General features: G+C 45.1%; 1 protein-coding gene across 9 annotated transcripts in view; it reads left to right on the forward strand.

The window, feature by feature from the left end:
- GARNL3 (GTPase activating Rap/RanGAP domain like 3) overlaps window positions 1-13,461 on the forward strand; it is a 117,364-nt gene that overhangs the window by 53,521 nt on the left and 50,382 nt on the right. For 7 of the 9 annotated variants that reach the window (XM_059715787.1, XM_059715786.1, XM_059715790.1 and 4 more), the window contains 3 exons: window positions 4,508-4,607; window positions 11,400-11,518; window positions 12,674-12,738. In XM_059715787.1, the coding sequence (XP_059571770.1) occupies window positions 4,508-4,607; window positions 11,400-11,518; window positions 12,674-12,738 (284 nt within the window). Of the gene's footprint in view, window positions 1-4,507; window positions 4,608-5,747; window positions 5,992-11,399; window positions 11,519-12,655; window positions 12,739-13,461 lie in introns of those variants that run through there. The other 2 variants (XM_059715791.1, XM_014603564.3) reach the window with 2 other exon arrangements.

Consider the following 13,461-nt stretch of genomic DNA (forward strand, 5'->3'; position numbering starts at 1 on the left):
AGCCTAGTATGCTGTTAGCCTTCTGGGTGACAAGGGCACACTGCTGGCTCCTGTTCAGCTTCTTGTCCACTGTCACCCCCAGGTCCTTTTCTGTAGAGCTGCTACTTACCCAGTCAGCCCCCTGCCTGTATCAGTGCATGAGATCGCTCCGTCCTAAGTGCAGGACTTTGCACTTGTCATTGTTGAACCTCATGAGATTTCTTTTGGTCTAATCCTCCAATTTGTTGAGGTCTCTCTGAATTCTAGCTCTACCCTCCAGCGTATCTATTACTCACCCCAGCTTGGCGTCATCCACAAACTTGATGAAGGTGCACTCTATCCCATCCTCCAGGACCTTGATGAAGATATTGAAAAAAAACAGGCCCCAAAACTGACCCATGGGGCACTCCACTTGATACCAGTTGCCAGCTAGACATCGAGCCATTGATTGCTACCCTCGGAGCCCGACAATCCAGCCAGTTTTCTATCTACTTTACAGTCCATTCATTCAACCTGTACTTCCTCAGTTGCCTGTGCGAGTGTTATGGGAGACTGTATCAAAAGCCTTGCTAAAGTCAGGTATCCAGGTTGTAGCCTTATTGGTCTAGAGGCAAAAGGATTTCTTTTGCTAAAGTCAAGGTATATCGTGTCCATTGCTCTCCCCACATCCACAGAGCCAGTTACCTCATCATATGATGAAGGCAATCAAGTTGGTCAGGCAATGGGCCAATAAATCTCTTTTAAACAAACAAACAAGCTCTTTGTTGCATTTCCCTTTGACTGTAGATTTCTCATTGTGTGTTTTTTCTTCCCTTATTTTATACAGTTCCTGGCTCTTATTTTATATTCATTATCAGTGATCACCTACTTCCTCTTTCTTCCTTTAGTGTCTAACAGAGGTGTCAAAGATATGGTCCATGAGTTGGATCCCAGCCTGTGGAGCTCCATTGTCCAGCCTGTGTTGTTGCCCCTGGATCTGAGTCAATCCATGTATGACATGCTCTGGATCAGCTCCAGGGGCAGGGTCCGAGACACGTTTCACATGCAGCCCGTACTTTGGTAGATCAGGGATCCGTGCTGCATCCAGTGCCTGCCCCATCTGGACTGTGCTGCTTGTGGTGCCCTTTCTGCGAACTGCACTGCATGCCCCTGTGCCCCAGCCCAGCTGCTTCAGGACTGCACCAGGTGTGGTGCCTACTCCAGCTGGTTCAGAGCACCATGTACAGTGCACATCCTAGACTGGCTGGGGTGGAAGCTGCACATTCTGCAGCATTCTGGCTGGCCTGGCGCTATGTGTAGTGTGGATCCCAGACCAGCCTGAGTGGGTGCTGCATGCATTGGATCTGGTGTGGGGGTTGGGGAGTGGTCTGTGGCCCTGATCTGGCCCACAGACCACCCACATACTACTCCTCTAGCACACAAGGCCGGGTGAGTTTGACCCTGTTATATGACTTGTTTTTATAGCTGCTTTTACTTCCCACTAACTCATGCTGGTGGTTTAACCAGTGGGACCTTTTGTTTCCTCAATTACGGAAAAGTGTATGATAGGTAAATGTTTTAAAAAAACTCCGAGTTAGAATTTAAACAGAAAAATGTAAATGATTTTTCCAAACTCATTGTTTTTAGCTTTCTGAAACTTTCCCTTGTAAAACATCAATTGTATGCTGTATGTGTACATAACACAAGGCATAGATCTTTACCAAAGAACGCCTGCAATATGCCCAATAACTTATGGAAGAATGGCAGGGTACATCTTAAAGTTATACCTCTTGATTTTTAAAGACTTCTGATAAGTTCTGTTGTAGAAATATGCATGTTACTTTAGTGCGTACTTGTCTTACTTCAGCTTGCAGACATTGGTTCAGATAAGGTCTTTGGCTAAATAATTTTTGATAGCAGAAGGCTCTTTTCTCCTTATGTAGGTACATAAAAGGTGGCTTGATCCGTCTGTAACTCTTGAAGAAGTGAAAAAAATTAAGCTTTTTAAGATTCTGACCATAAAATTTGCCTTCATCTCTTTGCCATCATCATTTTTGTGTCTGTTCTCTGTCATTGTGTCTTCACATAATTCCAAGCAGGATTGAATTCTGCTTGTATACCTAGCCCTGGTCAGCTGTAAGCTCTTAAACATTAGAATTACAACATTCTTCACATCATTCAGGCACACCTGAGATTAAATGATTACAATTATAACAGGCTTTATGCTGCAGAAATGGAAAATCGGCTCATAATAGTTTACATGATCCACAAGATAAAAACTTATCTACCCACTGGCCTCGTAGCTATGACTTGGCCAAGCCTTAGAATTGCTGCTGAAAGTGTGACAGTGTCTCTGCCGCCAGGTTTTCTTATGCAGTAGTGACATGCGTTACTTGCATTCTCAACAGGCGACTTCAGGCCATTTCTAGCTTCATTGGCACAGAGTAGTTCATGCTTCCTTATAAGACAGCGATCAGTATCAGTATTACTGAATGTTAACATGCAGTGCTTATGTTTTCTTATTGGAAAGCAGCTGAATCACTACCATATGTTATTACTGTACTGAAAGGTAATCTGGGATAAACTTGGATGCTGTTCCTTGCTTAGAACCTTGGTCTTGGCATGCCGTGCTTGTTCTTAAATATAAATAGCTTATAATACAGCTGCACATGAGAATCAGAGAAAAGATTAAATATTTCTATATCAAGTGTCCAAATGGTATTGCAGCCATGAAATAGTAAAAGGACTGTGTGTTGAAAACACATTGGAATGATGGAAGAAACATCTGGAGTTTTGCTACAGTGTAAAGTTAATCTGTGGCAGTGACCCATGATAGTAGTAGGACCTCCTAAAAGCATTGGTCAGACAGGTCCACTTCCTCTGCACATGTAGTTCCAGTTACTGCACCAGTCTGCTTGAGGCCTTGACCCAAGTGGTCTTGGTTTCCAAGGAAGTGTGAGGTTTGCCGTGGTGCTTATTTATTCATAGGTGTGCAAAAAGAAATAATAAGGTCCCTTTAACTGCCCTGCTCTCTATGTACAAGGCCAGGCACAGCTGGGCCCAAGACCCCGTAAAATACAGGCAGTCCTTGACTTACAACGTTTCGAGTTGCAGTGTTTCACACTTACAAGGTTTATAAATTGACACCCTGTTTCAACTTTATGACATCAGTTTCGACTTTACAATGCCTGATCCAATGCGACGCCACACCAGCGAACGAGTTCGCTGCATTGCTCATCTCCCTGGAGAACATCTGTCCAAACTTCCTTGGACACTTTCTTTAAGAAAGCAGACAAGACTCCAGAAAAACCTGCAGCCAGGACTCCTGAGAAGACTCCAGCCAAGAACCCTTCAAAAAGTCCAACCAAGAGCCTTTCAAAAAGTTCAGCAAAGTGACCTCAAAGAAGTCCTTCCAAATCAATATGATTGCTGTTTACAATATAAATACATTCATGTAGCTATATTACTCATCTATAATTGTTCGAGTACAAAATCCTGGGGTATTTTTGTTGAAAACGGTATGGGACCTTGGTTCAGGAACCAATCCCCCCTTTATAACATTGTTTCTTATGAGAAAATTGGTTCCAAGCTGCAACGTTTCGACTTAAGACGCGGTTTTCAGGAACCAATTGTGTCGTAAGTCCAAGGACTGCCTGTACTTAAAATTGAAAGTAGGTTGTTCTGTCTAAAATCATGGAGCAGAATATGGAGCGAAGGTCCTCATGGCAAGAGACAGTGGCTAAAATGACATCTATTTTCAGGTTGCAGTGGAGGTAGCGTGATTATTCCCCAAGGATTTGTTAAAATGGAAAATTCATAGGGAAATTAATTTAAAATTGATAGGGTATGATTTTTAAAGCAAAATAACTACTTTGCACTGGACTCCTGCTGAGGGTCGAGTTTAGGGGGTTTACGCAGCCAGTCAATGAGAGCTGTAGGGAGAGAAGGAATACCAAGTATCAGTCTTATGGCACACAAGCTGCTGTTCCTGCTGAGGCTGCATCCCAGGCTATATTGTTGTGGCACCCCAGTTAAATCAATGCCTGGGGCCTATGTTCCACTCACACACCCCTTGTTACTGCCAGCAGGGCTGTAATGGGATTCCCTCATCCCAGAAGCATGGGTTGCCATAACAGGAAGCATTGAGGATTGTGTTAGGGAGAAAAATCCCAAGGCAGAACTTTTGGACGAGTTTTCAAAATCTACTAATTAGCAATAACTCCTGCATCCAAACTTACTGTCACTGTCCGTGGAATATTAAGGGGCCATCCAAACCTCAGTTGTACAAAGGGGGAGAGCCAGGGAGGAAAGGCTGAAGGAATGGAGAAAATGTTTGGTTTTAGACGAGTCGTAAGAAATGTTTATTTTTGTTGAATAAAAAAATTGATTCCTAAATCAACCTTGTGCTTTCAAATAAAGAGTAGGCAAAATGATCAAACTCCTTTGTGGCATTTGAACAATTTTTGTTTGTTTTTTCTTGCATTATTTTTCCTCCTTTAATGTTGAGATGTTAATGGCTAATAATTTTCCAGTTTTGTTTTTGTTCCAGAATACAGATTATACCCCAGGTACATGGTGCAGAACAGATGTGCACTTGGAAAATCCAGAGTACCACACCAGATGGTATTTTAAATATTTCCTAGGAAAAGGTAATTAAACTTTTGTAAGTAGCCTTAAATAATTGTAATTATTTAGAAGTGCATGGTATGAACTTTAATTGTATTAAGGAGACTTGAACAGTGTTGTATAGAAGGTGGACTGGCAGACCATATCAGGCCTGTCTTCCAAAGTCTTTATAATCTGAAGACACACCACATACAATTATAGAAAATTAGGGTTGGAAGGGACCTTAGGAGGCCACCTAGTCCAACCCCTTGCTCAAAGCAGGACTGTCCCCAACTAGATCATTCCAGCCAGGGCTTTCTTGAGCTGGGCCTTAAAAACCTCGAAGGATGGAGATTTCACAACCTCTCTAGGTAACCTGTTCCAGTGCTTCAAAAGCTCCTAGTGAGAGTGTTTTTTCCTAATATCCAAGCTAAACTTCCCTTGCTCCTGCTGGAGACCGTTGCTCCTTGTTCTGTCATCTGCTACCGCTGAGAACAGTCCAGCTCCATCCTCTATGGAACCCTTCTTCAGGGAGTTGAAGGCTGCTATTAAATGCCCCCCTCAGTCTTCTCTTCTGCAAATTAAATAAACTCAGTTCCCTCAGCCTCTCTTCAGAAGTCATGTGCCCCAGCTCCTAATCATTTTTGTTGCTCTCCGCTGGACTCTCTCCAACTTGTCCACATCCTTTCTGTAGTGGGGGGCCTAAAACTGGATACAGGATTTCAGATGTGGTCTCATCAGTGCTGAATAGAGGGGAAGAATCAGTTCCATCGATCTGCTGGCAATGCTCCTGCTTATGCAGTGCAGGATGCCGTTAGCCTTCTTGGCAACAAGAGCACATTGTTGGTGCGTATTCAACTTACTGTCCAGTGTAACCCCCAGGTCATTTTCTGCAGAGCAACTGCTTTGCTGGTTGGTCCCAAGCCTGTAGTGGTAAATGGGATTCTTTTATCCTATGTGCAGGACTTTGCATTTGTCCTTGCTGAATTTCATGAGATTTCTTCTGGCCCAATCCCCCAAATTGTTGAGGTCTCCTTGAATCTTAGCCCTACCCTTCTACATATCTACTACTCCCCCAAGCTTGGTGTGTCATCTGCAAACTTGCTGAGGGTGCACTCCATCACATCTTCCAGATCGTTAATGAAGATATTGAACAAGACAGGCTCCAGGACCAACCCCTGGCGCACTCCAGTTGATACCAGCTTTCAACTAGACCTCGAGCCATTGATCACTGCCTGTTGAGACTGACGATCCAGCCAGCTTTCTATCCACCTTACAGTCCATTAATCCAACCGGTACTTCCTCAGTTTGCTTGCAAGAATGCTATGGGAGACAGCATCAAAAGCCTTGCTAAAGTCCAGGGATATCAACGTCCACTGTTCTTCCCACATCTACAGAGGCAGTCATCTCGTCATAGAAGGCAATCAGGTTGGTCGGGCATGACTTGCCCTTGGTGAATCCATGCTGACTGTTCCTGATCAATCACTTTCTTCTCCAAGTGCTTAGAAATAGATTTCTTGAGGACCTGGTGCATAATTTTTCCAGGGACTGAGGTGAGGCTGACAGCTCTGTAGTTCTCTGGACCCTCCTTCCCTTTCTCAAAGATGGGCACTATGTTTGTACTTTTCTAATTGCCTGGGACCTCCCTTGATCACGACAGATTTTCAAGGACAACGGCCAGCAGCTTTGCAATCACATCAGCCAACTCCCTCAGCACCCTTGGGTGCATTGCATCCAGCCCCATGGACTTGTACACATCCAGCTTTTCTGAATAGTCCCTGATCTGTTCTTTCACTGCTGTTCTCTGCTTACGTCTTCCCCAAACTGTGCTGCCAGGTGCAGTAGTCTGGGGGCTGATGTTGCTTGTAAAGATCCGAGGTCAATAAAGGCACTGAGTGCTTCAGCCTTTTCCTCATCTGTCACTAAGCAGCCTCTCCCATTCAGTAAGGGACCCATCCTTTCCCTGACCTTCCTCTTGTTGCTAATGTGCTTGTAGAAATCCTTCTTGTTACCCTTAATGTCCCTTGCTAGCTGTGACTCCAATTGCACTTTGGTCTTCCTGATTTCATTCCTGCATGTCCGAGCAATATTCTTATAACTCCTCCCTAGTCATCTCCAAGTTTCCACTTCCTGTAAGCTTCCTTTTTGTGTTTTAGCTCACCGGAGAGTTCTCTGCTAAGCCAAGCTGGTTGCCTGCCATATTTGCTATTCTTGCTGTACATCAGAATGGTTCATTCCTTCACCTTCTGTAAGGTTTCTTTAAAATACAGCCAGCTCTCCTGGACTCCTTTCCCCCTCATATTGGCTTCCCATGGGATCCTGTCCATCAGTTCCTGGAGGGAGGCAAAGTCTGCTTTTCTGAAGTCCAGGGTCCTCTACTCTTCTGCTCTCCTTACTTCCTTTTGTCAGGATCCTGAACTCAATCATCTCGTGTTTGCTGCTGCCTCAGTTGCCATCTGCTACTACATCCCCCATCAATTCTTCCCTGTTTGTGAGCAGGTCAAGAAGAGCACAGCACACAAGAAGAGCATGGCCCCTAATTGGCCGTGCCAACACTTGCACCAGGAAGTTGTCACTGACACTCCCAAAAACTTCCTGGATTGCCTGCAGACTGCTGCATTGCCTTCCCAGCAGATGTTAGGGTGATCAAAGTCCCCCTTGAGAACCAGGGCCTGTGATCGGGAAACTTGCGCTAGCTGTTTGAAGAAAGCCTCGTCTGCTACTTCCTCCTGGTCTGGTGGCCTATAGCAGGACCGACATCCCCCCCCCCAATCATCCTTGTTGCTTTCCCTTCTAAGCTTAACCTAGAGACTTGCAACAGACCTATCTCCAGCTTCGTACTGGAGCTCTGAGCAATCATATGGCTCTTTTACATAAAGCACAACTCCTCTTTCTCTTCTCCCCTGCCTGTTCTTCCTGAACAGTTTGTACCCATCCCATAAATACAGTTCGGGACACACACAGAGCAGTATGTTGTCACAGCAACTAATTATTCACTGTACAGACTATACAGCATGAACTTCTAAAGCTGATGCTTCACTAGGTAGGGTGAATCCTAAAATTTGCAAAGTCTTGTTCATAGATTCGTAGGTTCATAGATTCACAGATGCTAGGGTTGGAAGGGACCTCAATAGATCATCGAGTCTGACCCCCTGCATAGGCAGGAAAGAGTGCTGGGTCTAGATGATCCCAGCTAGATGCCCATCTAAACTCCTCTTGAAGACCCCCAGAGTAGGGGAGAGCACCACCTCCCTTGGGAGCCCATTCCAGACCTTGGCCACTCGAACTGTGAAGAAGTTCTTCCTAATGTCCAGTCTAAATCTGCTCTCTGCTAGCTTGTGGCCATTATTTCTTGTAACCCCCGGGGGCGCCTTGGTGAGTAAAGCCTCACCAATTCCCTTCTGTGCCCCCGTGATGAACTTATAGGCAGCCACAAGGTCGCCTCTCAACCTTCTCTTGCGGAGGCTGAAGAGGTCCAGGTGCCCCAGTCTCTCCTCATAGGGCTTGGCCTGCAAGCCCTTAACGATACGAGTGGCCCTTCTCTGGACCCTCTCCAGGTCATCCACATCCCTCTTGAAGTGTGGCGCCCAGAATTGCACACTGTACTCCAACTGCGGTCTGACCAGCGCCCAACAGAGGGGAAGTATCACCTCCTTGGACCTGTTCGTCATGCATCTGCTGATGCACGATAAAGTGCCATTGGCTTTTCTGATGGCTTCGTCACACTGCCGACTCGTGTTCATCTCGGAGTCCACTAGGACTCCAAGATCCCTTTCTGCTTCCGTGCCACCCAGCAGGTCATTCCCTAGGCTGTAGGTGTGCTGGACATTTTTCCTCCCTAGGTGCAGCACTTTGCATTTCTCCTTGTTGAATTGCATTCTGTTGTTTTCCGCCCACATGTCCAACCTGTCCAGGTCTGCTTGTAGTTGTTCCCTGCCCTCCGGCGTGTCCACTTCTCCCCGCAGTTTTGTGTCATCCGCAAACTTGGACAGAGTACACTTCACTCCCTCGTCCAAGTCGCTGATGAAGACACTGAAGAGTATCGGTCCAAGGACCGAGCCCTGCGGGACCCACTGCCCACACCCTTCTAGGTCGATACCGACCCATCCACCACGACTCTCTGGGTGCGACCCTCTAGCCAATTTGCCACCCACCGGACTCTGTAGTCATCCAAGTCACAGCCTCTTAACTTGTTCACCAGTATGGGGTGGGATACCGTATCGAAGGCCTTCCTGAAGTCTAAGTATACGACGTCAACCCCTACTCCTGCGTCCAGGCGTTTTGTAACCTGGTCATAAAAAGAGACTAGATTAGTCAGGCATGATCTGCCTGCCACGAACCCGTGCTGGTTTCCCCTCAGCATAATTTGTCCTGCCGGGCTCTCGCAGATGTGAGCCTTGATAATTTTTTCGAAGACTTTGCCTAGGATGGAGGTGAGCCTGACTGGCCTATAGTTTCCTGGGTCCTCCTTCCTCCCCTTCTTGAAAATGGGGACCACGCTGGCCCTTTTCCAGTCCTCCGGGACTTGGCCCATGCGCCACGAGTGTTCAAATATTACCGCCAGTGGCTGTGCAGTGACGTCGGCCAGTGCCTTCAGCACCCTCGGATGGAGCCCATCCGGGCCTGCCGACTTAAAGGCATCCAGTTCCTCCAAGTGACTCTGTACCATCTCAGGGTCTACGCTTGGCAGTCTGACGCCCTGCTGCTGCCTCTCCACAACCCCAGTGAGAGACTTGTCGTGCCCCTCGCTTAGGAACACTGAGGCAAAGAACTCGTTGAGGAGTTCAGCCTTGTCCCCCCTGTCCGTCATCAATTGCTTCTGCCCATTTAGTAGGGGTCCTATTCCTCCCTGGGCCTTCCTTCTACTCCTTATATATCTAAAAAACAAATTTTTGTTATCCTTTACTTGGGATGCCATCCTCAGCTCCATGGTAGCTTTGGCCCATCTAACTGCCTCCCTACAAGTTCGAGCAGAGGAGGTATACTCCTCTTTGGTAATCTCTCCCCGTTTCCACTTTTTATATGCTCCCCTTTTAGTCCGCAGGCTGCCCTGGATTTCTCTGGTCAGCCAGGGAAGCCTCCTGGCCCCTTTCCCTCTTTTTCCTCGCATCGGGATCGTCTCCCTCTGTGCCCGAAGGATCATTTCCTTAAGGTGCAGCCACCCTTCCTGGGCTCCCATCTCTTCAAAACTCCTACTCTGCAGTGCGTCCTTGACTAATTGCTTGAATTCATTGAAATCAGCTTTCCTAAAATCTAGCACTTTCACCCTACTAGTTACCTTTCCCACTTGACGTCTTATGGTGAATTCTATTATTTGGTGATCACTGTCCCCCAGGTGACTACCAATCTGTAGGTCCCCTACCGTATCATTCCCCGTTGCCGATACCAGGTCCAGTATGGCATTCCCCCTAGTGGGACCATGTATCTCCTGTGTCAGGTGGAGGTCCTGTACGCAGGATAGGAACGTGCGTGAATGGTGGGACTTTGCTGTCTGTGTCTCCCAGCAGATGTCTGGGTAGTTTAGGTCCCCCACGACTACTGCCTCCTTAGTTTTTATGGTCTCTGAGCGCTGCCTCAGGAGCCCCGCATCTATTTCTTCCCCTTGGTGTGGGGGTGTGTAGCAGACCCCTACCACCAAATTCCTTTCTCCTTGCCCCCCATGTAACTTAACCCACAACCCTTCTACTTTCTCCTCCTTCGATTCCGTCTTGATGAGGGTCGATGTATATTGCTCATTGACATAGAGCGCAATCCCTCCCCCTTTCTTCCCCACCCTGTCCTTTCTGTACAGCCTGTAACCCTCAATATGTACTGCCCAGTCGTGGGAAGAATCCCACCAGGTTTCAGATAACACCTACGACTTAGTAGGGCTTTCTGCAAGCAGGAGTTCATCCTGCTTGTTTCCCATGCTCCTAGCGTTAGTATATAGGCACTTGAGCCCTGCTACTGGTGCCTTTTTTGCCCCCCAGCTCCAATTCCCAAAGGGCCCCTTATTGCTTATATCAGACTTTTCTGCAGTAATTCTGGTACCACCCCTTTTCCTTTTGGTAGAAATGTTTTATGAACGGATTTTGAAGTTTTGTTGCAACTTCAGATCCCTAACAGAATAAAGACATGCGCTTGAAACCCTTGCCTGTTAAAAACTAATGTAATTGCACCTCACAAAAGTTTGAGCTTCGTTTTAAAACTGATTCAAAGTTTAGGTTCATTTATTTTGGAATTATATTGGATTATGTAATCCCTTGGAATTGTAAGGATGTAGTTGGATAAATCAGTAGGCCCCTCTCAGTTTTTAAAGTCTAATAATCATAATCATACTGTCCGTTACTAGCCCATAATTTGTTTTATTATGCTATCTTGTTTTAATATTTTTATTGGTTTAATAAGCTATTTTGCCTTTTATCATAAGCCTCTATGATCCTTTTTTGTGCAGGGTGGCATGTAAGTCAAATAAATGAGGAAAGGGACTCTAAGTGGCATAGTAAGGCAATAGGTTTTAGAGGGAAATGAGACCATAGATATAAGTGAAATGAGGAAACAAATTGGATTAAAAAAGAAGTAGTAGTCAGAAAACGGTGGAGTTAGTGGGGCAGAACGAGTGGCAAGTGACTATCCCCAGAACGCTGGGGAAAGGTGAATGGCAGGAAATCGGAGAAGAGTTTGCTTTGATCGTGTGAAGAGATTTGTACAGCAGTTTCAGCAGTGGTGCTATGACTAGGGGGATTTGTGCAAAATACTGCTGGAATCCTAATAATAATAAAGTTCCTTTTGTAAAAAGGAAGTTTTCCTTATAATTTTTTTCACATTTGATAACATTTGTCATGTTTTCTTTACAGTTCATCAGAATTATGTAGGTACAGATGCAGAGAAGAACCCTTTCTTTTTGTCTGTTGTACTCTCGGACCAAAACAACCAACGTGTTCCTCAATACCGCTCAATTCTCTGGAAAAAAACAGTAAGAAACAGATCCTAATGACTGCCTGTCTGAACTTCCCCTACAGTGCATCTCCTTCTTTTCCATTGTATCACAACATCCTTAACATTACTCCTTAGCTACCATGTAGCGATTGTCACAGATACTGGACTAGCAAACCCCAACGGAAATATGGAAAAGCTTTCTCTGAAGGAACCATGCTACGAATATTTCTTTTCTGTCATCTTGGTTAAGTTCACCTACAGGAAGCCTTTGAGTCCCCTCAAGTCCAAGCACTGTCATTACGGTTAACAGTGCATAAAACAGAAGAGGGGAGAGATGCTCTGCTCCAAAGGGTTTCCATCTAGATCTGTAAATAATACTAAGGGTCTAAACTGTTTTGGTCCAAGCATAAGTGGACACATTATAAAGATATTTGAATGTGCAGAGGAATGCTGTGTGGCTTCAGTGACAAGAATGAAGAGGAGGGCTTATGGGGCAGCACTCAAGGAGTAAAATGGGAAGGACACAGGGAGAGTGTTTAGTAAGGCAGTGTGGGAAGAGGGGGCACAGTCGATGAGAAGGGAATTGTAGGTGGTAAGAGCCCTGAAGGTGATGACAAGAAGCTTATTCTTTTTTGCTTCATGATGAACTTCTAGCCCTCAGATCTTGTACTACTGAGTGCCAAAGTCTAATGATGTAAAATATTTAGTTATGTCTTATCACTGATTTTTCTCTTTCTTTGTATTATGTGGCAACACAGAAGCACCTGAGCATATTAATTTAGCTGTCTACATATATGCTTTAGTATGTTTCCAAATTAGTTACTTTAGAACACACTTCATGGTTCAAGCTGCTCCCTCCAGTGGCCATTGGCCTGAACTTGTCTGCAGTTTAATTTCATCAGCCCTCATGCTGGCCATCAAGTGCTGTTAGTTGTGTCTGAAGTTCTTTGCATCTCTCTCTAGTCTAGACTTGCCTAAACCATTTTGTGCCATCCCCATTTTTGGCATGTTACTCTTCCTTACCTCTGTTCACATCATTAATAAAGATATCTAAGTAAAACCAAAGCTGCTGTGGCTCATGATTATTTTCCTTTTTTTAGGTTGCTAAACTTTAGTAATGTTCACCGTTAAATGTATAGAAAATGTCAATATATTTGATTCTAATTTCTCTTAGTATTTTTTCCTTTTATAGGGTACTCAGAAAATATGCCTACCCTACAGTCCCACAAAAACATTATCAGTGAAATCTATTTTAAGGTAAGTATTCACCAATGAGTTATTAAAGATATATGTTGGTGTTTTCTTTCAGTCATTCAAAAACTCTTGTTAATATATTTTTCATTATAAATGTAGAATTCAGTGAGACAAAGAACACAGTTCTTAATCAGTGAAGGTACGCACGTATACAAAAGCTTTCATTATAAGTGCTGAAGAATGCAAAATCGTGTCTCCATGGTAGTAGATGTGTCCAATTCTAAGTTCCTTCTTTGGGGAGAGAGATAATTTTCCAGTTAGAAACTGAAATTTGAAAGTTGATGTTTGAGAGAAAAGGAGAAACCAGGCCTAGGAAACTGCAGTTTGGGGGAGGACTCAGACTATGTTGTAGCTAAGTGGAGGGCCAGGGCAAACAAACTTTGTCTAAGTCCATCCCAGCCATGCAGCTTGTCCAATAAAAGATATCCACAAAAATCCTTGCCTCTCGCATACTTCCTGGACCTTTTGGGGGGAGACCATATTTCCTGGACCTTTTTGGGGGAGACCTTGTTTCCTCTAGCACCCTCAGGGATAACACGGAATAACGGACACAAGTTGTTGGAGAGTAGGTTTAGATTAGTCATCCGTAAGAACTACTTCGCAGTCAGGGAGGCTAGGATCTGGAACCGACTTCCACGGGAAGTGGTGCTGGCTCCTACCCTGGGGGTCTTTAAGAAGAGGCTTGATGCCTACCTGGCTGGGGTCATTTGAGCCCAGTTTTCCTCC

Source organism: Alligator mississippiensis, chromosome 12 (genome assembly GCF_030867095.1).
Source record: "Alligator mississippiensis isolate rAllMis1 chromosome 12, rAllMis1, whole genome shotgun sequence".
Classification (NCBI taxonomy): domain Eukaryota; kingdom Metazoa; phylum Chordata; order Crocodylia; family Alligatoridae; genus Alligator; species Alligator mississippiensis.